The sequence below is a fragment of the Entelurus aequoreus genome, linkage group LG26 (genome assembly GCF_033978785.1).
Source record: "Entelurus aequoreus isolate RoL-2023_Sb linkage group LG26, RoL_Eaeq_v1.1, whole genome shotgun sequence".
Classification (NCBI taxonomy): domain Eukaryota; kingdom Metazoa; phylum Chordata; class Actinopteri; order Syngnathiformes; family Syngnathidae; genus Entelurus; species Entelurus aequoreus.
The window spans coordinates 29,401,860-29,428,702 of record NC_084756.1 but is presented as its reverse complement, the minus strand read 5'-3'; the positions used below and the strand labels follow the sequence as shown (position 1 = coordinate 29,428,702).

The 26,843-nt window shown below is 37.8% G+C and overlaps 1 protein-coding gene across 2 annotated transcripts in view; it reads left to right on the top strand.

Moving 5' to 3' along the window:
• LOC133643496 (cadherin-22-like) overlaps positions 1–26,843 on the top strand; it is a 1,271,581-nt gene that overhangs the window by 1,117,227 nt on the left and 127,511 nt on the right. For both annotated transcript variants that reach the window (XM_062038118.1, XM_062038117.1), the window contains exons 8-10: positions 8,830–8,997; positions 16,071–16,252; positions 16,324–16,580. In XM_062038118.1, the coding sequence (XP_061894102.1) occupies positions 8,830–8,997; positions 16,071–16,252; positions 16,324–16,580 (607 nt within the window). The remainder of the gene's footprint in view (positions 1–8,829; positions 8,998–16,070; positions 16,253–16,323; positions 16,581–26,843) is intronic.

The window sequence follows — 26,843 nt, the reverse complement described above, 5'->3', positions numbered from 1 at the left end:
ATGGCAAGGAAGAAGGGAAAAAAAAAAGCACACATCATCTCCTTAAGTCTGTTGGATGTATGTAGCGCACTTTGGCTGCACATACTGTACGGCCAGGGGCTAACTGTGACTGGAATCATTGAGTTGTATTCCCAACACGAGCAACGCTCCTTTGGGAGCGAAACCGGCACACTAAAGCCGGGAAATGCATCAATAGATTCTGATGTGGATAATCCCGAGGCGAGAAGTGGAATGATATTACTAGTGCAAAGTAAACCGGCTGGCCGTTCATGCTGATGCTGCGACTTGGCCAGGAAATAGAGGGTCTACCTTCTATGCCACAATTACAATGTACCTGCTAAGCTTCTTTGGCTGGGATGTCTGCAAATAAATCGATTTAAAAAAAAAAAAAACCTACACGGAAATCTAAGTTTGCTAAAACTGATGAAAAGCACTTGAAGATACAAACAACCTGTTTTTTTTTAATATAATAAGCATCCTCTGGGAGTCAAATATAGTGTACATACAAATACACATATATACTCACATACACACAATTATTCATACGTATATACATTAGGGCTGCAACTAACAACTAATTTGATAATCGATTAATCTGTCGATTATTACTTCGATTAATCGATTAATAATCGGATAAAAGAGACAAACTACATTTCTATCCTTTCCAGTATTTTGTTGAAAAAAAAACAGCATACAAGGTAAAAAACTGATTTTCAAGGTAAAACCTGAATTTCAAGGTAAAAAAATTATTTTCAAGATAAAAAATGATTTTCAAGGCAAAAACTGATTTTCAAGGTAAAAAAAAAAAGATTTTCAAGGTTAAAAGTTGATTTTCAAGGTAAAAACTTATTTTCAAGCTAAAAAACTGATTTTCAAGGTAAAAACTGATTTTCAAGGTAAAAAACTGATTTTCAAGGTAAAAACTGATTTTCAAGGTAAAAGTTGATTTTATATTGTTTTTCAGCTGTTTGTAAATGTTGCAGTTTATAAATAAAGGTTTATTAAAAAAATAAATAATAATAATAATAATTAATAAGCATCCTCTGGGAGTCAAATGTAGTGTACATACAAATACACACATATGTATATATACTCACATACACACAATTATTCATACGTATATACATTAGGGCTGCAACTAACAACTAATTTGATAATCGATTAATCTGTTGATTATTACTTCGATTAATAATCGGATAAAAGAGACAAACTACATTTCTATCCATTCCAGTATTTTATTGGAAAAAACAACAACATACAAGGTAAAAAACGGATTTTCAAGGTAAAAACTGATTTTCAAGGTAAAAAACTGATTTTTGAGGTAAAAACCGATTTTCGAGGTAAAAAACTGATTTTCAAGGTAAAAAACTGATTTTCAAGGTAAAAACTGATTTTCAGGGCAAAAACTGATTTTCAAGGTAAAAAAAAAAGATTTTCAAGGTAAAAGTTGATTTTCAAGGTGAAAACTGATTTTCAAGGTAAAAACTGATTTGCAAGACAAAAACTGATTTTCAAGGTAAAAAAAAAGATTTTCAAGGTAAAAGTTGATTTTCAAGGTAAAAGTTGATTTTCAAGGTAAAAGTTGATTTTCAAGGTAAAAACTAATTTTCAAGGTAAAAACTGATTTTCAAGGTAAAAAACTGATTTTCAAGGTAAAAACTGATTTTCAAGGTAAAAAACTGATTTTCAAGGTAAAAGTTGATTTTCAAGATAAAAACTGATTTTCAAGGTAAAAACCGATTTTCAAGGTAAAAAACGATTTTCGAGGTAAAAAACTGATTTTCGAGGTAAAAAACTGATTTTCAAGGTAAAAACTGATTTTCAGGGCAAAAACTGATTTTCAAGGTAAAAAAAAAAGATTTTCAAGGTAAAAGTTGATTTTCAAGGTAAAAACTGATTTTCAAGGTAAAAACTGATTTTCAAGGTAAAAGTTGATTTTATATTGTTTCTCAGCTGTTTGTAAATGTTGCAGTTTATAAATAAAGGTTTATTAAAAAAAAATAATAATAATAATAATTAAAAAAACAACAACAAAAAAAAACCTTTGCGCATGCGCACAGCATAGATCCAACGAATCGATGACTAAATTAGTCACCAACTATTTTTGTAATCGATTTTAATCGATTTAATCGATTAGTTGTTGCTGCCCTAATTTACATACATACGCGCACACATAGGTACCCAAATACAGTACATACCTACACACTCAAAGTTTGTACATCCACACGCACATTCACTGTACAAACATACATGTACACATACATGTACATATACATTCACTGTACACACATACATATACACATACATATACATTCACTGTACACACATACATATACACATACATGTACATATACATTCACTGTACACACATACATATACACATACATGTACATATACATTCACTGTACAAACATACATATACACATACATGTACATATACATTCACTGTACACACATACATATACACATACATGTACATATACATTCACTGTACAAACATACATATACACATACATGTACATATACATTCACTGTACACACATACATATACACATACATGTACATATACATTCACTGTACAAACATACATGTACATATACATTCACTGTACAAACATACATATACACATACATGTACATACACATTCACTGTACAAACATACATATACACATACATGCACATATACATTCACTGTACAAACATACATGTACACATACATGTACATACACATTCACTGTACAAACATACATATACACATACATGTACATATACATTCACTGTACACACATACATATACACATACATGTACATATACATTCACTGTACAAACATACATATACACATACATGTACATATACATTCACTGTACAAACATACATATACACATACATGTACATATACATTCACTGTACACACATACATATACACATACATGTACATATACATTCACTGTACAAACATACATATACACATACATGTACATAAACATTCACTGTACAAACATACATATACACATACATGTACATATACATTCACTGTACACACATACATATACACGTACATGTACATATACATTCACTGTACACACATACATATACACATACATGTACATATACATTCACTGTACAAACATACATATACACATACATGTACATATACATTTACTGTACAAACATACATATACACATACATGTACATACACATTCACTGTACAAACATACATATACACATAATGTACATATACATTCACTGTACAAACATACATATACACATACATGTACATATACATTCACTGTACAAACATACATATACACATACTGTACATATACATTTACTGTACAAACATACATATACACATACTGTACATATACAAGTACATATACATATACATACACACACTCATAACACCTTCTCTTTGCTAATTGGATAGAATACTTTGTTGGAATGAACAGTTGAAATATGTTTTGTTTTGTTTTTTTCCGCAAAAACAACTTATAAATGGCAACAGGCATACCATGGATGCCAGGTGATTAACCAGATGAAAATACATTAATTACTTTCAAAATGTCCCGCTCTGTTATTTCCCCTTGACAACTTAATTGCGGTGAAGCGGGAAGCTTATAGACATTGTTCAAAGGGAAACATTGCCCCGTCACAACGCTTGAAGGCTCCAATATAGGTCGCCAGAATATATGGTAGGGAGGGGCCCCGTTCCTGGGTGGATCTTGCTTGACAGGAAGAGGGGATGGTAATCATTTTGCAATGCAGTGTGCTGAAAATGATTGAAAAGCGCCACTCGACATAAGTTGGAATTGCCACAAAGCACATTTTAAGATGTTCAACACTCGACTGCAAAGTGGATACTGCACCCCCAAATTTGTCACGTTTCCTGTGTCAGGGAAGCCGAATGGGGTCATATGAATCCCCTTCCTCCTGTACGGCTTTAAAATATTCAAATTGCTCCTGCAATATTTATTTTGGATTTCAGACTGACACATTGTTTTTGTACAGACACATTATGTTATTTATAATGCAATGTATTTGATGTAACCGTAAACAATGTGTAGTGCACTTCCCTCCATTCTCAAGCCAGGTGTCATGTGACCTAAACATAGTCCCAATTAGTAGGGCTGTTAATTTTGGGGCATCACATGATCCGATTCGATTCGTTTCTCGATTCAGAATCGATTCTCGATTCAAAAACATTCTCGATTCAAAAATATTAACACTGGTTGCCACTTCTATAATAACCTACATTCCTCCGTAAAATAGACAAACAGCTCTGATAATTTTTTATATTATTTAAAATAATTTTATTTTTATTTTTTAAATAAAATGTTACCTAAACATTTAATAAAGTCAAAAACAAAAATGGCAACAATAAAAGTATCCAACAGTTCTATTTTCTGAAGTAAATTTTTAAAGCAGATATGATCTGCCTGAGTAGCTGGACAGGACAGATAAAAAATAGAAAATAAATAGATTTTTGATTTTTTTTTAATTGATTAAGAATCGTTACAAATAAGAATCGCGATTCATTCGAATATCAATTTTTTTTTTTACACCCCTACCGTTTAACCGTTTATATTAAAGACCTTCCAATTCATCTTGTTTACCCAATATACTATATACCGTATTTTTCGGAGTATAAATCGCTCCGGAGTATCAGCCACAAATTAATCCCGCATAACAAACACCTCCCCCGTCCCGTCCATATAACCCGCCAATACAACTCAAACACCCGCACAACACACTCAATCCCACAGCCCAAAGTACTGTTCACCTCCGCAAAGTTCATACAGCACATATATTTCCCCGAAGTCACGTACGTGACATGCACATAGCGGCACGCACGTACGGGCAAGCGATCAAATGTTTGGAAGCCGCAGCTGCGTACTCACGGTACCGCGTATCCAACTCAAAGTCCTCCTGGTAAGAGTCTCTGTTGTCCCAGTTCTCCACAGGCCAATGGTAAAGCTTGACTGTCATCGTTCGGGAATGTAAACAATGAACGCTACGTGTTTGTGTTGCTGCAGCCGGCCGCTAATACACTGCTTCCCACCTACAGCTTTCTTCTTTGCTGTCTCCATTGTTCATTGAACAAATTGCAAAAGTTTCACCAACACAGATGTCCAGAATACTGTGGAATTTTGCCATGAAAACAGACGACTTAATAGCTGGCCACAATGGTGTCCCAAAATGTCCGCTACAATCCGTGACGTCACGCGCAAACGTCATCATACCGAGACGTTTTCAGCGAGATATTTCGCGGGAAATTTAAAATTGCACTTTACTAATCTAACCCGGCCGTATTGGCATGTGTTGCAATGTTAAGATTTCATCATTGATATGTAAACTATCAGACTGCGTGGTCGGTAGTAGTGGCTTTCAGTAGGCCTTTAATGTTCTTTGATGTTTCCCTCTAACACATGTGCTATGGCTATGAGTTTTTTTTCTTTGTTTAGTTTTTTTTCCTTGGCCTCAGTTTGGACCCCCTCACACCCCCCCAGCCAACGTTCCCTCTAAGGTGCGCGCCCTGCGCAATTGCGCACTGCTCACGCGTCCTCTGCGCACAGCAAATCTATGCCGCGCACAAAATCAAATCCCACTCTAAACAAAATAAACAAATCATTTGTTTTGTATGATTTTTGCAATGCAACTGTGAGTAACAGGTGACGAAAGGTGGCCACAACAGATAAAACAATGTTTGTCAACACTGTTAAATTAATGTAACGTCTGTTGAGACACTTTAAGGAGGACAGGAATTCCATCGGTTCCCTTTATTTTGCGAAATAAGCACACCAAAAAATGTGTAAAATACTTCTATCTAGCAAAACTAGTCAGTGTCTACCGTACAAACCAAGCCAAAAGCAACTCTTTGTCATCTGTTATATCAACAGCAGCCGCTTGCTCTCTCTCACCTGCACCAACACATACACGTTGGCAATTAGCCACTGGTGCGTTTATGGCCACACACAAAGTTGGACAACTCCAACACCTAAACAAAGTGTAAATTCCAGGTCGTTATACTATGACTCCTCAATCAGATGTGTGCTTATTCTACTGTCATTTATTAAGAATGTACATTTTTGGATATTAATCATGAAATGATGTCTAGTAGATTACAGAATTGCTAATAAAAATATGTATTTTACAGACAGAAAGTTAATAAACACTTCATCTCATGCAACATGTGAATGTTTTAGGGCAGGGGTGTCCAAACTTTTTCCACTGAGGGCCGCACACGGACAAATTTAAGCATGCGGGGGCCATTTTGATATTTTTCATTTTCAAACCATAACAAAATATATGGATTTTTTTTTGTTTAACCTTTATGGCTCCCGGGGACCATAAAGGGTCTCAGTCATTAAAATGTTAAAAATAAGTCAAATTATTATTATTATTTTTATTTATTTAACGCTTACAGTAAATCTCTATATCAGGGGTCACCAACGCGGTGCCCGTGGGCACCAGGTAGCCCGTAAGGACCAGATGAGTAGCCCGCCGGCCTGTTCTAAAAATAGCTCAAATAGCAGCACTTACCAGTGAGCTGCCTCTATTTTTTAAATTGTATGTATTTACTAGCAAGCTGGTCTCGCTTTGCCAGACATTTTTAATTCTAAGAGAGACAAAACTCAAATAGAATTTGAAAATATTTTAAAGACTTGGTCTTCACTTGTTTGAATAAATTCAATAATTGTTTTACTTTGCTTCTTATAACTTTCAGAAAGACAATTTTAGAGAAAAAATACAACCATAAAAATGATTTTAGGATTTTTAAACACATATACCTTTTTACCTTTTAAATTCCTTCCTCTTCTTTCCTGACAATTTAAATCAATGTTCAAGTATTTTTATTTTTTTTTTATTGTAAAGAATAATAAATACATTTTAATTTAATTCTTCATTTTAGCTTCTATTTTTTCGACGAAGAATATTTGTGAAATATTTCTTAAAACTTATTATGATTAAAATTCAAAAAAATTATTCTGGCAAATCTAGAACATTTGTAGAATCAAATTTAAATCTTATTTCAAAGTCTTTTGAATTTCTTTTAAAATTTTTGTTCTGGAAAATCTAGAAGAAATAATGATTTGTCTTTGTTAGAAATATAGCTTGGTCCAACTTGTTATATATTCTAACAAAGTGTAGATTGGATTTTAACCTATTTAAAACATGTCATCAAAATTCTAAAATTAATCTTAATCAGGAAAAATTACTAATGATGTTCCATTAATTATTTTTTTAAGTTTTTCTCTTCTTTTTTTCGGTTGAATTTTGAATTTTAAAGAGTCGAAATTGAAGATAAACTATGTTTCAAAATTTAATTGTCATTTTTTTCGTGTTTTCTCCTCTTTTAAACCGTTCAATTAAGTGTAAATATCATTAATTATTAATAATAACATAGAGTTAAAGGTAAATTGAGCAAATTGGCTATGTCTGGCAATTTATTTAAGTGTGTATCAAACTGGTAGCCCTTCGCATTAATCAGTACCCAAGAAGTAGCTCTTGCTTTCAAAAAGGTTGGTGACCCCTGCTTTATATCAACTTCAGGTTGATAAAAAGTAAAAAAAAAAGAAAAAAAGAAAAAGGTTTTATGCCTTTTCTGTCAAAGACAACTTTGTTTTTTATAGTAAAACTGGAAATATGCAGTATTTAGTAATTAGAGTTCTAAAAGATCAATAATGCAGGACACCGTTGATTTTAATTCTTTAATATTTTTGAGTAATCACAGTGAAAATATTAATACAATCCCACTAAATATATTTGGGATCCAAAAAGTCCCCCACTCATAAAGTGATACATTTGTATTAGTTGTTTTTTTACTTTCAACACTTAAGTTACGAGATCAACTTCAGATATATCTGTCCATTTTACGTTTGAACTATTATTTTGTTTGTTTTTATACTCTTTTGTCAAAGAAAACTTTGATGCTTTTATATGGCAACCACACAATATATGCAATATTTGTTCCACATAAAACATTTTAAAGTGACATTTTTGAAGTCATTGGAGTCTTGAATAGGTCAATAATTATAACATCGATTTTTTATTTTTTATTTTTTATTTTTTTGAGCAATGGCAAAAAAAAAAGAAAAAGAAAGAAAGACAAAAGAATAAAAAACAGCCTGCATGGCAGCTTTTTGTCAACATTGCAACTTTTTCTCGTTAGATTTCACCTCATTCCACTTTTTAAAATTTTTTTTTTTTTTAAATTTTTGCAATACTTTCAATTTTGCAATTTTTGCAGAATGTGTTGCGGGCCGGTAAACAATTAGCTGCGGGCCGCACTTTGGACACCCCTGTTTTAGGGGAACTAAATGTGATCTCTGAAAGGGGTTGCACAATCTTTCCAAAGCAGGACCCCCACACAGCCATAAAATACTTTAGTGCATAGCTGATTACAAAAAAATACAATATCTAAGTGGGCCAAATCACATATATTAAAAAATAATCTCTTGAAATTGACTACTGTCACTTGATTATAATAATAAGACAGTGGTTCTTAAGCTGGGTTCGATCGAACCCCAGGGGTTCGGTGAGTCTACCATGGAGGAAGCGTCCTTTTGGCATACATAATTATTATTTACATGATTATTTTTAAAACGACGTGTGAACAAAGGCTGCAATGTGTCACGATCTCGACTATGAAGGAAGTCTGAGGAAGTACTTATGGAACACATCCACAATTAACATGTGGCTGACGTGTGCCGTTCCAAAAATAAAAGATTGATGTCATTCAGGTTATAAATGCTAACTACTCACTTTTCCACTCCTCTGCACATTTCCCTCTTGTTTGTTTTGTGCCGCCCATGCGGCTATCATTAGGCATCATAATGACAGCCGTGGCAGATCTGGACCGCGAGACGCAGGATCGCTATGAGTTGGTCGTCAAGGCAACAGACATGGCTGGACAAATGGGCGGTCTCTCCGGCTCCACCACGGTGACCATAGTGATCACGGACGTCAATGACAACCCGCCACGCTTCCCGCAGAGTGAGTGTTCCAACATGTTAGCCTCTGAAAGACATGGAAGTCGTTGGACGTGATTTGAATGTGGAAGTTGACATTGGTTGATTGAAACCTTTATTAGTAGATTGCACAGTACAGTACATATTCCGTACAATTCACCACTAAATGGCAACACCCGAATACGTTTTTCAACTTGTTTAAGTCGGGGTCCACGTAAATTAATTCATGGTACATCAATAGGCTCTTTTCCACCAAAAGTTCAGGAAATGTAAGTTCCTAAAGCCTTTATTTCCTGGAACTATAGATTCCTGTAGAAGTGTGTGGTTTGTGTTTCCAGCGCATTTCACAGTTCAGGGTAGTTTATACAAATCAAGCTGATGACATATGAAGGAGTGATTGAGTTAGTTTCTACATTGATACTATGTAAATCAGGGGTCCCCAAACTTTTTGACTGGGGGGGGCCCCATTGGGTTAATATATATATATATATATATATATATATATATATATATATATATATATATATATATATATATATATATATATATATATATATATATATATATATATATATATATATATATATATGTTTTTGTGGTTTATCCGTTATACAGTGCTCAATACCGGGTTAGAGCAGAATATATGTTAGGTCAGTAAAAACACAAGAGGCTATATCATCCCTACAAGCCTGTTTCGCAGGTTTCCCTGAAACAGGCTTGTAGGGACGATAAAGCCTCTTGTGTTTTTTCCTGACCTAACCCATATGTGTGTATATATATATATATATATATATATATATATATATATATATATATATATATATATATATGTATATATATATATATATATATATATATATATATATATGTATATATATATATATATATATATATATGTATATATATGTATATATATATATATATATATATATGTATATATATATATATATATATATATATATATATATATATATATATATATATATATATATATATATGCATATATATATATATGTATATATATATATATGTATATGTATATATATATATATATATGTATATATATGTATATATATATATATATATATATATATATATATATATATATATATATATATATATATATATATATATATACATATATATATATATATACATATATATATACATATATACATATACATATATATATATATATATATATATATATATATATATATATATATATATATATATATATATATATATATATATATATATACATATATATTCCGAGTGCAATGATGTAACGTTATCGATGGGAAAATGCATTTTTAGACAATATGATTTGCCTGAGCGGCTAGGAGACACCGAGAGTAACAAGCGGTAGAAAATGGATTAGAAAGGATATATTTTTAAAAATAATAATGAAAAAATATATATGATAATTATATATATATATATATATATATATATATATATATATATATATATATATATATATATTTTTTTTTTTTATTTTTTATTTTATTTTTTTTTTTTTACTTGGTACTACCCACAGGCCATAGTTTGGGGACCCCCGATATAAATAAACAGAAAATATTTAGTCAGATTTGTTTTACTAAAGAGTTCCAAAGCTATAACATACGATACGATAAGATTTAAAAATGCCTACCAATTGTTGATAATAGGTCAGGCTTTTGTCCTCAGTGTCCAACACTCAGAAAGTCGTCCTCTCACACTTTACGCATTTCTACAAATTCAATTAAGCACCTGCCCTAGCTACTTTTCACTGGCGGAATTGCAATTAGAATCTTGTCAAATCAGATCCTCAAAGGGAAGAGGGGTTGTGGGGAAGATCAGGGCAAGTGGAGCAAACTAAGTCAATTCCTTTTCTCGCAATTTTTACGACGGCGTTTCTTGCGACGTGCTGTGATATTTGAAGGTTGTATCAATGCTTTATATAAAAAGCCAAACGTACGTAGTAGAAAAACAAAACAATAATATAAATACATAGTATTATTGCCACAATCTTAATCACTTTCACTCTACTGTCATTGCAATAAATGACAAATGTAGGCACACCTGAATTCCAACGAGTACATTTTAATTAATTGTTCATTTTTTTAACGAAGCTCTTCACTTAAATCTTTATCTGCAGGCAAACAAAAAGTACATTTTGCAATTGGCCAAGTATTCGATGTAAATGCACAGTCAGTTGCTACAGAGCTCCAAACTTCATGTGACCTTCCAATTGGCCCACGTACAGTACGCAGAGAGCTTCATGGAATGGGTTTCCATGGCAGAGCAGCTGCATCTAAGCCACGCATCACCAAGTCCAATGCAATGCATCGGATGCTTTGGTGTAGGAGGACTTATGGCGTGGAGTTGTTTTTCAGGAGTTGGGCTTGGCCCCTTAGTTCCAGTGAAAGGAACTTTGAATGTTCCAGTATTCCAAAAACATTTTGGACAACTCCATGCTCCCAACCTTGTGGGAACAGTTTGGAGCGGGCCCCATCCTCTTCCAACATGACTGTGCACCAGTGCACACAGCAAGGTCCATAAATATATGGATGACAGAGTCTGGTGTGGATGAACTTGACTGGCCTGCACAGAGTCCTGACCTGAATCAAATAGAACACCTTTGGGATGAATTAGAACGGAGACTGAGAGCCAGGCCTTCTCACCAATGCGCTTTTGGAAGAATGGTCGAACATTCCTATAAACACACTCCGCAACCTTGTGGACAGCCTTCCCAGAAGAGTTGAAGCTGTAATAGCTGCAAAAGGTGGACCGACATCATATTGAACCCTATGGGTTAGGAATGGGATGGCACTTCAAGTTCATATGTGAGTCAAGGCAGGTGGCCAAATACTTCTGGCAATATAGTGTATATTCCTAAATAATGTTTTATTTTGTATGTAATGTTTTAAATTACATTGTTATTGAAATAGTGATTAAAAGAAAAGAAAACCATGGTAACAGTGACAGCTCACCTTTAAGCATTCACACTCAGCACCAGCATTTTGGAACAAGGATGAGGCAATAGAAGAAAGGTAAAAAAAAATAATAAATCTACCTCCGAGAGCAAAGGTGTAATTGATGTACAAGTTTTACTTTATCTTTACTGAGTTAGCATGATAAGCATGAAAGACAACGCCCTTTATAACAGAACAATAACTCGTTTTTACTTTTGTCTTACCTCAATTTTTGTTCGTATGGCTGTAGGACCAGCGGCCATCCGACTGTTTGAACTCAATTTTATTTTTCTTATTTCTGTATTCATAACTTTTACACGTAAATCCTGTTTGCTCGCTCGGAGGGTTAAACCTTGCAGGGTAATCATTTCCCCGCTCTGATAGACTCAGAATTGTTAGACCTTTACGGGGAACTGCAGTTTTTTGGGGAATTTAGCCTATTGTTCACAATTATTGTGAGCGACAAGAACACACTTGTTTTTTTTTTCCTTTTTTAAGGAATTTAAAGATGATAAAATAAGCTTGGAGTCACTGTTGAAGCCTTCAAAGTCCTCTAAAACAACTTCAGAACCCTCCATCGACATTTTATATGCACACATAATATAGGAACAGACACATTCATAGCAATACGTAATATGTACAATAATAATAATTTTAGGCAATTTCCTCAGCGCATTTATTTCCGTGTTCCTACTTCCGCAAACAAACGCAAGTGTGTTCTAATCATGGCAGACATGTTAAGAGACAACAAAGACGACTATTTTTGGACAAATGAGGATTCACAACTTTATATTTTTGAAGATGGATATACTGAGGATGAACTGCTGCTTATAAAAGTGAGCATGAAGAGAGGGTGAGGTCAGCCTAACTTGACGCGGTAAATGTGGAAATTGGAGCCAAACTATGCTCACATAAATAGAGTGCTTACCCAAAATCAATTGGAAACGTCCCCGGCCACGTGGACCAAACGCACAACTGTCCATGGAGTGAGTCACTATAATATTGATCATGATCATGCGTGTTAGTACAAATGCAGTACATACACTGTCGAGCTAGCTGTGTACAAACAAAACATGAAAAGTGGGCTAATACTTTACAGATACAACCGTATTTCCTTGAATAGCCGCAGGGGCGCTAATTAATTTAAAACCTCTTCTCACTCCTGCGCTTACCAAAAGCATGCGGGATGGGCAAGCATGCGCTAATTATTTTAAAACCTCTTCTCACTCCGGCGCTTACCTTATCATGAAAAGCACATTTAATAAAAAAAAACGTTACTATGGTCTTACCTTTACTTATAAATGATGTCCATGTGCAGCTGCTTCTGATCAAAGTCAGTCTTCCTTATCTTTCTTCAGTTTTAAAAGTCTCTGGAGATATTCCTTTAATTACTACCTCCTGCTTCGATTGAAAGTCCAGTTTAGAAAACTGTTTTATTTTAGATATGTAATCCTCCATGTTAAAAGTGCAAGCAAACGATCGCTCCTCACGCTTGCTGCTTGTTGTCTTCTTCTGCAGCACCGGTCTTCTGCACTACTGGTAGTCGCAAGAAGGATCACTAGCGCCCTCTACCACCAGGAGGCGGGAGTCATTTAATGACTCATATTTGACCCGGCGGAAGTGCCAAGCATGCGCTAATTATTTTGCGAAACGAATTTGACCCGGCTGTAATTCTAGGCAGGCGAATACTATATTCCCAGCGGAAATTCAAGGAAATACGGTATAATATGATTGTTCATGTTTTTCAGTCAGTACAGATTGGTGTCCTATCGCATTGTGTTGTGCATTACAAGCTCAAGAGCCATACAGTTGCTGACCTCTTGCCGTAGCCAGCTTACAGCTAATGCCGTGTTACTACGCTAGAAAGAGTTCCTCAGTGTTTGCTCTTACAATATGTTGCTACAGCTTGGTTATTACGCAGGTTACGGAAAGTAAATTAAGTATTGTTGGCGGTTTTTGGATGCATTTTCAAAGTGATTTAGAGGCAGAATGGATTGCTCCCATTAGCTGCATTGCAAGCCACAGAGAACAAGATGATTATTAGGGACTGAATGTCCCTATGGGACAGAGGACCCTATTGTATTTGTAAGGTTTTATTATTATTATACCGCCGCCTCTTTGAGCTGTAATTTGACCCCCTTAACATGCTTCAAAACTCACCATATTTGACACGCACATCAGGACTGGCGAAAATTGCGATCTAATCAAAAAAACCTAGCCCCAAAACTCAAAATTGCGCTCTAGCGCCCCCTAGGAAGAAAACACAGACAAAACTGCCTGTAACTTCCAGTAGGAATGTTGTAGAGACTGCCTGTAACTTCCAGTAGGAATGTTGTAGAGACATGAAACAAAAATACCTCTATGTAGGTCTCACTTAGACCTAGATTTCATACACTGACATCCTTCAGCAAAAATCAACAGGAAGTTTGCAATTCCCCCTTCAAAACAAAAGTTTTGTAAAAACAGTCACCTTTGCCTCTTTGAGCTATAATTTGACCCACTTAACATGCTTCAAAACTCACCAAACTGGACACACACATCAGGACTGGCAAAAATTGCGATCTAATAAAAAAACCCAACCCCTAAACTCAAAATTGCGCTCTAGGGCCCCTTAGGAAGAAAACACAGACAAAACTGCTCCTAGGAAGAAAACACAGACAAAACTGCATGTAACTTCCAGTAGGAATGTCGTAGAGACATGAAACAAAAACCTCTATGTAGGTCTCAATTAGACCTACATTTCATTCACTGACAACCCCCAGCAAAAATCAACAGGAAGTTTGCAATTCCCCCTTCAAAACAAAAGTTTTGTAAAAACCGATCACCTTTTTTCAAACATTATCTCCTCTGAGCGTGTTTGTCGTGTCGGCTTCAAACTAGCACAGGAGAGAGATTGAACCCTTCTGATTAAAAGTTGATGAAAGAGTTTTAATTACTGCTCCGTTTTGGATTTTATGTGCCGTCAAAGTCGGTCCCGTCCATCGCTGCTTGCAGCTTTAATTCTAAATCAGAATGCAAAAAAAACCAAAACACTTCTGTATTATTGTCTCTCCTAGGGTTGTACGGTATACCGGTATTAGTATAGTACAGCTATACTAATTAATCATATTCGGTACTTTACCACCTCTGGTCCGCCACCCGTGGATCCATGGGTGGATCTACACCTGACATCCACTGTAATGATACCAAGTACAGTAGCGTATTTAGTCAGTACTACTATGATTACATTGATATTTTTTGGCATCACAACATCTTCTTCAGTTTTAAAAAAAAATGTATATTATGTTTATAAACTCAGGAAATATGTCCCTAGACACATGAGGACTTTGAATATGACCAATGTATGATCCCGTAATGACTTGGTATCGGATTGATACCCAAATGTGTGGTAGCATCCAAAACTAATGTAAAGTATCAAACAACAGAAGAATAAGTGATTATTACATTTAACAAAAGTGTAGATGTTAAAAGAGAAAGTAAGCAGATATTAACAGTAAATGAACAAGTAGATTAATAATTCATTTTCTACCACTTTTGGACAAAATAATAGAATGGAAAATGACACAATATGTTACTGCATATGTCAGCAGACTAAATTAGGAGCCTTTGTTTGCTTACTTACTAATAAAAGACAAGTTGTCTTGTATCTTCACTATTTTATTAAAGGACAAACTTGCAATAAGAAACATATGTTTAATGCACCCTAAGGTTTTTTGTTCAAATAAAGCCAATAATGCAGTTTTTTTATGGTCCCCTTTATTTAGAAAAGTACTGAAAAGTATCAAAATAACTTTGGTACTGGTACCAAAATATTGGTATCGGGATAACACTAATCTCTCCTAAGGATTGTGAACGATAGGAAAAATGTCAAAAAAGTGCAGTTCCCTTTAAGATTGGTACACCTTCAGGATAAGAAAAAAATGTGTAATGTCTTTCCTCTCCGTCCATAATGAACTCTGGCAGGTTTTACGCATTTTATGACATTATCAACAGTTAAACCCTGGAACATTACAGCAGGTAGTCCAACAATCTAATGCAGTCCCTTGTGTTTTATGTAGTGAGCAGACTTTTTTATTACACTTCAAGCCATCTATTTTGTTCTTCAACTCAACTCATTATTTTGTTATTTTTTTCCGTTTAGAGATGTACCAGTTCATGGTATCAGAAGGGGCGGCTGTGGGGACGCCGGTAGGACGCGTGATCGCCACTGACGCCGACATGGGAGACAACACGGACATGAGCTACCTGATCCAAGAAGGGGGCGAGCTCTTCAAAGTCACGACCGACGCAATCACACAGGAAGCCGTGGTGTCCATCAAGAAGGTACGCGTGCGTGGCCGTTCAAGTCAACAGGTGAGCGTCACCGAACCAAAACCAACTTGCTTTTGTTCCAGCCGCTGGACTTCGAGAGCAAGCGCACCCACAATGTCGTCGTGGAGGCGGTCAATAAACACGTGGACCCCCGCTTCGTGGACCTGGGCACATTCCGAGACCAGACCATTGTGCGGGTTAGCGTGTCGGACGTGGACGAGCCGCCGCTCTTTCAGCCGGCGGAAGGCACGGTCATGGAGGTGCAGGAGGACGCCAGAGTTGGAGCGCTGGTTGGCGTCGTCACCGCGAAAGATCCGGATGTTAAGAATAAACGTGTCAGGTAGGAGACAACTAACCGTTCTCTCGATTATCGCCGGGGTTACGTTTCAGATCAGTTAAGTAATCTTCGCAAACGCAGAACGGACAACTCCGGACAAAGCGTGAAGGTAGGAGTATGATTTAATGTCATAAATCATAGCTTAAACCAAAAACAGGAAACAAGCAAAAGGAAAGCGTGCCGTTCGCGCGAGAAGCTAAAGAACCAAAACTTAGCACTGGAATCATGAACTAGAAAACAAGGAATACCCAACGTAACTGTTGCATTCGCAAACAATGAAGCCAGACCGAGTGTGGCAAGCAACGTGAATAAATAGCTCTCTGATTAGTGCTCGGCAGCAGGTGAACGTGCCGAACACTAATCAGAGGCAGGTGAAACCAATTAGTACCCGTGGTAACCAAAACAAATCCAGAAGTGCACAAAACAGGAACTAAGGGAGTCTAACACTATCAGAACATAACTAAACCAAACATGATCCAGCCACGGATCATGACAATTAGAACTTATAGACCAGCTCAGTGGCCCTGTGGTTAGAGTGTCCGCCCTGAGACTGGGAGATTGTGAGTTCAACCCCCGGCCGAGTCACACCAAAGGCTACAAAAAATTGGGGCCCATTGCCTCCCTGCTTGGCACTCAGCATCAAGGGTTGGAAGTGGGGGTTAAATCCCCAAATGATTCCCGAGCGTGGCCACCACTGCTGCTCACTGCTCCCCTCACCTCCCAGGGGGTGAACATGGGGATGGGTCAAATGCAGAGGACACATTTCACCACACCCATTGTGTGTGTGACAATTGTTGGGACTTTGACTTTAACTTATGACTAATGGATTGGTAGGTTCATAGTAGCACGCTTTGTGTATTATTCTAATTACCCTTTTTTGAAGTTTAATTATTAGGTCTATGTTTGTTTTATAAAAAAATAAAAAAATTCAACACAATATGTTAGATATGGAAAAATAAAATATGAATATAACATATGCAGACATTTCTTATTCAACATGTCTTACTTTATAAAGAATAGCAATGGATTTGGATATTTTCCCTTTATATATTCAATCTGCGGTTTCCAACATAATTTATGATCAGTTATTAATCCCAAGAACTTAGTTTCATATACTTTATCAATTTCCACTTGATTTAATTTTAATGTTGCCTCACAATTTGTCCTTGCACCACTAAACACCATACATTTAGTTTTATTAATATCAAACCATTTTTTCAGCTGAAGCAACTCAACCTCTATTATCCTCAACACTTCCTTCAAGTCTTCTCCTGAACAATATACATTTGTATCATCTGCAAACATAATACATTTCAATTTATTAGATACTGAACAAATATCATTTAAATAAAGTATGAATAACTTAGGTCCCAATACCGAGCCTTGTGGAACCCCACAAATCTTATTCATTTCCACATATTGAGATCTATTACTTAAAGGCCTACTGAAATGTTTTTTTTTTATTTAAACGGGGATAGCAGACCCATTCTTGATGTCATACTTGATCATTTCGCGATATTGCCATATTTTTGCTGAAAGGATTTAGTAGAGAACAACGACGATAAAGGTCGCAACTTTTGGTCGCTGATAAAAAAAAGCCTTGCCTATACCGGAAGTAGCGTGACGTCACCGGAGGAAGGACTCCTCACATTTTCCCATTGTTTACAATGCAGCGAGAGAGATTTGGACCGAGAAAGCGACGATTACCCCATTAATTTGAGCGAGGATGAAAGATTCGTGGATGAGGAAAGTGAGAGTGAAGGACTACAGTGCAGTGCAGGACGTATCTTTTTTCGCTCTGACCGTAACTTATGTACCAGGGTTCATTGGATTCCACACTTTCTCCTTTTTCTATTCTGGATCACGGATTTGTATTTTAAACCACCTCGGATACTATATCCTCCTGAAAATGAGAGTCGAGAACGCGAAATGGACATTCACTGTGACTTTTATCTCCACGACAATACATCAGCAAAGCTCTTTAGCTACTGAGCTAACGTGATAGCATCGGGCTCAAATGCAGATAGAAACAAAATAAATGAATCCCTGACTGGAAGGATAGACAGAAGATCAGCAATACTATTAAACCATGAACATGTAACTACACGGTTAATAATTCCCAGCTTGGCGAAGCTTAACAATGCTGTTGCTAACGACACCATTGAAGCTAACTTAGAAACGGGACCTCACAGAGCTATGATAAAAACATTAGCTATCCACCTACGCCAGCCAGCCCTCATCTGCTCATCAACACCCGTGCTCACCTGCGTTCCAGCGATCGACGGAAGGACGAAGGACTTCACCCGATCATCCGTGCGGTCGGCGGCTAGCGCGTCTGCTATCCAAGTCAAAGTCCTCCTGGTTGTGTTGCTACAGCCAGCCGCTAATACACCGATCCCACCTACAACTTTCTTCTTTGCAGTCTCCATTGTTCATTAAACAAATTGCAAAAGATTCACCAACACAGATGTCCAGAATACTGTGGAATTTTGAGATGAAAACAGAGCTTTTTTGTATTGGATTCAATGGGGTACCAATACTTCCGTTTCAACCATTGACGTCACGCGCATACGTCATCATATCTTGACGTTTTCAACTGGAAGTTTAGCGGGAAATTTAAAATGTCACTTTATAAGTTAACCCGGCCGTATTGGCATGTGTTGCAATGTTAAGATTTCATCATTGATATATAAACTATCAGACTGCGTGGTCGGTAGTAGTGGCTTTCAGTAGGCCTTTGAATAACTACTTAACCACTGTTGTGAAACACCTCTTCTGCCATAGTTTTCCAATTTTTGCAGAAGTAAGGAATGATCGATTGTGTCAAAAGCTTTACATAAGTCAATAAATACTCCCATATTGCTTATTTTCTATTGCTGTAGCTATATTTTCGACAAAGTCCATCACTGCTAAGGATGTAGATCGATGACATCGATTATATGGATTTAAAGTATTTATAAGTCATTTACACAAAAGTGTTAGACTTGAACACACACTTATAAACATGTTCTATGCTCTTAAAACAGCTCATCTACTCTAAAATCGACGTAATTTGAACATGAAAAGTTAAAAGTGTACTCAAACCTCAATGCTACTTTAAAAACTGCCTTGCACTGAGACTACAGTAAGGACCCTATTCTTCCATTTGCGCTTCAGTGTTGTTTTTTTTTACAGTGTTTTTCTTATTCATATTCACCCATCAAGCCTGCGGACATGCCCACATCGCATAAGTTAGGCAAAATTAAGTCGCGAACGAAGGCGGGTTCATTGCTAATGAGGCGGACTTTGCCGTGACACCATTTTTTTCCCTTGGCTGTGTGAAAATCATGGAGCATGGAGTTACTACCACTTGTCTATGAAAAATATAACACTTTAAATCTGAAAAGACCTTATCAATCCAGGCAGTGCTTGTCGTGTGTACAGGGTGATGTAGTGTGTGTATGCACGCTACAACAGCTTCTTCTTCCTGTCTGGATGTGAATAATAATCTGTAGATAAAACTTGGTTTCACTTGTTATTACAACCAACCTAATTTTATTTATGATATTAAAAGTTCTGTTGAGTACAAATGTTTGTGAAGCCGTGACGTGTCGGAGGTGCTTAGCAGACAGCTATTTGTGTTTTTGTGTGTGGGCTTGGGAGCGTGACACATTGATATTAATTTTCAAAAAATGAAGCGATTATATACCATATTTTCCGGACTATAAGGCACACTTCAAATACTTTTTTCCCCCCCAAAACTCGACAGTGCGCCTTATAACCCGGTGCGCCTAATGTAAGGAATAAGTTTGGTTGGGCTTTCCCACCTCGAAGCAATTTTATTTGGTACATGGTGTCATGATAAGTGTGACCAGTAGATGGCAGTCAAACATAAGAGATAAGTGTAGTCAAGTCAAGTCAAGTCAACTTTATTTATATAGCACATTTTCAACAACTTTTTAGATTGCACCAAAGTGCTTTACAGGTTAAAAAAGCATGGAGCAAACAAAAAACAAACAAAACAAAAAAAAAAAAAAAAAAAAAAAAAAAACAACTAAACAAAACAAAAACAAAAAAAAACAAAAACAAAAACAAAAAAAAAACAAAAAAAAGTAGTGTAGGCTGCAGCGTTTGATGTGCTTCAACATATGAGTATTAATTGTGTGTATAGGGTAAGGCATATTATCTGGCGTTTTTTGTTTCTCAATATTATGCAAAAGCAACTTTTCTTACCTTCTGATACCTGCTGATCTGTATTTGGGATCTGCATAAATCCTGAAAAATTGTGCGAGTCCACCATAGTCGATAAGCTTTTTCTTTTTCTCTATCTTCTTGTTATGTGACATTCATCCACCGCTGTTGCCATTTCTAATTTAAAGTAGTGTAAAGTTCTTACTTATATCTGTCAGTAAACTCGTATGAAAGCGCTAAAACATACCGGTGTGGTGAGTTTACATTATTCACCCAAGGAACTTTAGTTATTAGAGTTCCGGTCGGACGGTTTTTCACGGGACACATGTTGTTGTTTCCGTATGAGGAGATGCTGCTCCGTTATTGATTGAAGTAAAGTCTGAATGTCATTAAAACAGTTAGCGCCATCTTTTGACACTTCTTCCACTCCCGTCCTTGCACGCTACACCGCTACAACAAAGATGACGGGGAGAAGACGCTGTCGAAGGTGAGCCACGTAAATAAGACCGCCCACAAGATGGCGCATCCTGAAGCTATAGATGATCTGTAAAACATAATCTATGCAACATTTTGCCCAAACGACCACCATTACGTGTTATGTAGACCACAAAGAAGTGTTTTCCATTTAGAAAAAAATAATAATAATATGACTCCTTTAAAGGCCTACTGAAATGAAATGTTTTTATTTAAACGGGGATAGCAGATCCATTCTATGTGTCATACTTGATCATTTCGCGATATTGCCATATTTTTGCTAAATCCATGAAAGATTTGTGGATGAGGAACGTGAGAGTGAAGGACTAGAGTGCAGTGCAGGACGTATCTTTTGTCACTCTGACCGTAACTTAGGTACAAGCTGGCTCATTGGATTCCACACTTTCTCCTTTTTGTATTGTGGATCACAAATTTGTATTTTAAACCACCTCAGATGCTATATCCTCTTGAAAATGAGAGTCGAGAACGCGAAATGGACATTCACAGTGACTTTTATCTCCACGACAATACATCGGCGAAGCACTTTAGCTACGGAGCTAACGTGATAGCATCGGGCTTAAATGCAGATAGAAACAATAGAAATAAACCCCTGACTGGAAGGATAGACAGAAAATCAACAATACTATTAAACCATGGACATGTAACTACACGGTTAATGCTTTCCAGCCTGGCGAAGCTTAACAATGCTGTTGCTAACGACGCCATTGAAGCTAACTTAGAAACGGGACCTCACAGAGCTATGATAAAAACATTAGCTATCCACCTACGCCAGCCAGCCCTCATCTGCTCATCAACACCCGTGCTCACCTGCGTTCCAGCGATCGACGGAGCGACATAGGACTTCACCCGATCATCCGTGCGGTCGGCGGCTAGTGTCGGCTAGCGCGTCTGCTATCCAAGTCAAAGTCCTCCTGGTTGTGTTGCTACAGCCAGCCGCTTTTACACCGATCCCACCTATAGCTTTCTTCTTTGCAGTCTCCATTGTTCATTAAACAAATTGCAAAAGATTCACCAACAAGAGGTCCAGAATACTGTGGAATTTTGCGATGAAAACAGAGCTTTTTGTATTGGATACACTGTGTCCGGATACTTCCGTTTCAACCATTGACGTCACACGCATACGTCATCATACATAGACGTTTTCAACCGGAAGTTTAGCGGGAAATTTAAAATTGCACTTTATAAGTTAACCCGGCCGTATTGGCATGTGTTGCAACGTTAAGATTTCATCATTGATATATAAACTATCAGACTACGTGGTCGGTAGTAGTGGCTTTCAGTAGGCCTTTAATGTGCCTTATAATCCCCCGATTGATTGAACGCCCTGAGATGACAACGAGCTGGATGAATGAGAACCCGCATAGGTTTGCTTTTCACCTTTGATTGATTGATTGAGACTTTTATTAGTAGGTTGCACAGTGAAGTACATATTCCGTACAATTGACCACTAAATGGTAACACCCGAATAAGTTGTTCAACTTGTTTAAGTCGGGGTCCACTTAAATTGATTCATGATACAGATATATACTATCATATATACTATCATCACAATACAGTCATCACACAAGATAATCACATTGAATTATTTACATTATTTACAATCAGGGGTGTGGAGGGGGGGGGGGGGATATGGACATCAAGTAGTGGACATAGAGAGAGAGAGAGAGAGATCAGAAGGCATAAGAAAAAGAAAAAGTATCTGCATTTGATTGTTTACATTTGATTATTAGCAATCCGGGGAGGGTGTTAGTTTAGGGTTGTAGCTGCCTGGAGTTGAACTTTTATTGCGGTCTTGAAGGAGGATAGAGATGCCCTTTCTTTTATACCTGTTGGGAGCGCATTCCACATTGATGTGGCATAGAAAGAGAATGAGTTAAGACCTTTGTTAGTTCGGAATCTGGGTTTAACGTGGTTAGTGGAGCACCCCCTGGTGTTGTGGTTATGGCGGTCATTTACGTTAAGGAAGTAGTTTGACATGTACTTCGGTATCAGGGAGGTGTAGCGGATTTTATAGACTAGGCTCAGTGCAAGTTGTTTAACTCTGTCCTCCACCTTGAGCCAGCCCACTTTAGAGAAGTGGGTAGGAGTGAGGTGGGATCTGGGGTGGAGGTCTAGAAGTAACCTGACTAGCTTGTTCTGAGATGTTTGGAGTTTAGATTTGAGGGTTTTGGACGTACCTTCTTTATCAAATTGCTGGCAGTCACAACTTTCTTTGGCCCCCATGGTAGCAATCATGCCCGCTTTCGGCTCTGGAAAACGTACAAACGAAAATGTAGTTTGTTACATTGTCAAAATGAAAAGACAATTTGGGCTTTGGATGTACACGTTTCAAAGAAGAGGTTGAATATGACAACAATATAGCAAAAAGTCATCATCGTATTGCTGTCAGTGGGCTTAACCGTCGGAAACACATTTTCATTGGAACCGCATTTATACCATGAAAAATGCGCTTTACAACAGCCATAATTCACCGGCGGGGGAGCGCATACAGGTTGCCGATTTCATCTCAAAGATGGAATGTAAGCCGGAGCCGACCGCACAATAGATGAAGCTTCCTCGTCTGTCTCTTTTTTTTTTTTCCTCTCCCCGATCGGCACGCACGATAAGAGACAATATCGCAGAGTAATCTCCTGTACTGAGGTCTGCAGTTTACGCGTCCTCGCAAGAGCAATTGCCTTGGAAAGTAGATAAGGGCTAAGACAGTGTCGCTGTCGCGAGTGTAACACCGACACTCGCGGGGGCCCCCTGTGCAAATTACCCCCATTAAAAATGCATGAGGCGCACAGTTCCAGGTGTAATAAAGTACAACACACTGGCAGCGCTGTCGTTCACACGCCGCCCCGAGCTACCGGGCTGCACGTGATACATGTTTGTGTGCGCGTGAAGAAATGAATGGGTGATTAAGTGGATGGGAGGATGGGGGAAGCTGGCCAGAAGCCACCCACTGAGCCAAGTTGGCGAGCCGGCGGCCTCTGGCGCTTCACTCTTTAGGACCTGCATATCAATGCAGCCTGAGCAATGAGGTCTGAGATGCATTGCAAACATTGCAATAATGTTTCTCACAAAGAGCTCTACTTGCAAACATACAGAGTCTGTTTTCACTCAGAGATGATCCACATGAACTCAGGGGTGTCCTGAAATTCAAATATATGGGTTATACCAGGGGTCGGCAACCCGCGGCTCCGGAGCCGCATGCGGCTCCTTGACCACTCTGATGCGGCTCAGCTACATACATGCCACCCCCCCAGATTTTCCCAGGAGATTTATGGATCTCAGTGCCTCTCATAGAGCACTCCCAGGGAAAAGATAACCCTATTTACACTCTAATTACTAAATAAACGGCGTGCCCTAATTGCACTGCAGTAATTGTCCTCTACAGCATTTACAAACAGCGTGCCAGTCCAGCCACATGTTGTAGGTAGCTTTTACTTGTACACACAGGAGACAGCGAAGCATACTTAGTCATCAGCCACACAGCTTACACTGACGGTAGCCGTATCAAACAACTTTAACACTGTTACGTTACAAATATGCGCCACACTGTGAACCCACACCAAAAAATAATGAATAACACATTTCTGGAGAACATCCCACTGTAACACAACATAAACACAACACAACCATTACCCAGAATCCCATGCAGCCCTAACTCTTCCGGTCTACATTATACACCCCCGCTACCACCAAATCCCCCCACACATCAACCCCCCCCCCCCCTCTCTGTGCGTTGGTTGAGCAGAAGATTTAGGGCTGCATGGGATTCTGGGTATTGGTACCGTCAGTGTAAGATGTGTGGCTGCTGAGTTAGTACGCCTTGCTGTCTCTTACGTGAGCAAGCTGAAATTGCATTCTACATGTGGTCGAGCAGGTACACTGTTAAGGCAGACTGTAGAGGGCGCCAAATGCAGTGTCATCACGCTCTGATATTCGGGTGTCTCCCGGGAAAAATGAGAGGGTTGGCAAGTATGACGTCATCAAGCGCCATTCATTCAAAACTCGCGGGCTGCACTAACATCAAATTTCCACATTAAAGTGCGTGCCGGTGCGTGTGTCGGAGACCCCTGTTTAACATAGCACACAGCATTTAAGCTCCGTATGCGGTGTTTTTCATTGTAAAATTGTTTGTGTGGCTCCCATTAATTTCTTTCATTTGTGAAACTTGCCAAAATGGCTCTTTGAGTGGTAAAGGTTGCCGACCCCTGGGTTATACAAACCCCGTTTCCATATGAGTTGGGAAATGGTGTTAGATGTAAATATAAACGGAATACAATGATTTGCAAATCCTTTTTCAACCCATATTCAGTTGAATATGCTACAAAGACAACATATTTGATGTTCAAACTGATTTAAAAAAAATCCATTAACTTTAGAATGTAATGCCAGCAACACGTGACAAAGAAGTTGGGAAAGGTGGCAATAAATGTTAATAAAGTTGAGGAATGCTCATCAAACACTTATTTGGAACATCCCACAGGTGAACAGGCAAATTGGGAACGGGTGGGTGCCATGATTGGGTATAAAAGTAGATTCCATGAAATGCTCAGTCATTCACAAACAAGGATGGGGCGAGGGTCACCACTTTGTCAACAAATGCGTGAGCAAATTGTTTGAACAGTTTAAGAAAAACCTTTCTCAACCAGCTATTGCAAGGAATTTAGGGATTTCACCATCTACGCTCCGTAATATCATCAAAGGGTTCAGAGAATCTGGAGAAATCACTGCACGTAAGCATCAGGCTGTACTGCATCAACAAGTGACATCAGTGTGTAAAGGATATCACCACATGGGCTCAGGAACACTTCAGAAACCCACTGTCAGTAACTACAGTTGGTCGCTACATCTGTAAGTGCAAGTTAAAACTCTCCTATGCGAGGCGAAAACCGTTTATCAACAACACCCAGAAACGCCGTCGGCTTCGCTGGGCCCGAGCTCATCTAAGATGGACTGATACAAAGTGGAAAAGTTTTCTGTGGTCTGACGAGTCCACATTTCAAATTGTTTTTGGAAACTGTGGACGTCGTGTCCTCAGGACCAAAGAGGAAAAGAACCATCCGGATTGTTATAGGCGCAAAGTGTCAAAGCCAGCATGTGTGATGGTATGGGGGTGTATTAGTGCCCAAGGCATGGGTAACTTACACATCTGTGAAGGCACCATTAATGCTGAAAGGTACATACAGGTTTTGGAGCAACATATGTTGCCATCCAAGCAACGTTACCATGGACGCCCCTGCTTATTTCAGGAAGACAATGCCAAGCCACGTGTTACATCATCGTGGCTTCATAGTAAAAGAGTGCGGGTACTAGACTGGCCTGCCTGTAGTCCAGACCTGTCTCCCATTGAAAATGTGTGGTGCATTATGAAGCCTAAAATAGCACAACGGAGACCCCCGGACTGTTGAACAACTTAAGCTGTACATCAAGCAAGAATGGGAAAGAATTCCACCTGAGAAGCTTCAAAAATGTGTCTCCTCAGTTCCCAAACGTTTACTGAGTGTTGTTAAAAGGAAAGGCCATGTAACACAGTGGTGAACATGCCCTTTCCCAACTACTTTGGCACGTGTTGCAGCCATGAAATTCTAAGTTAATTATTATTTGCAAAAA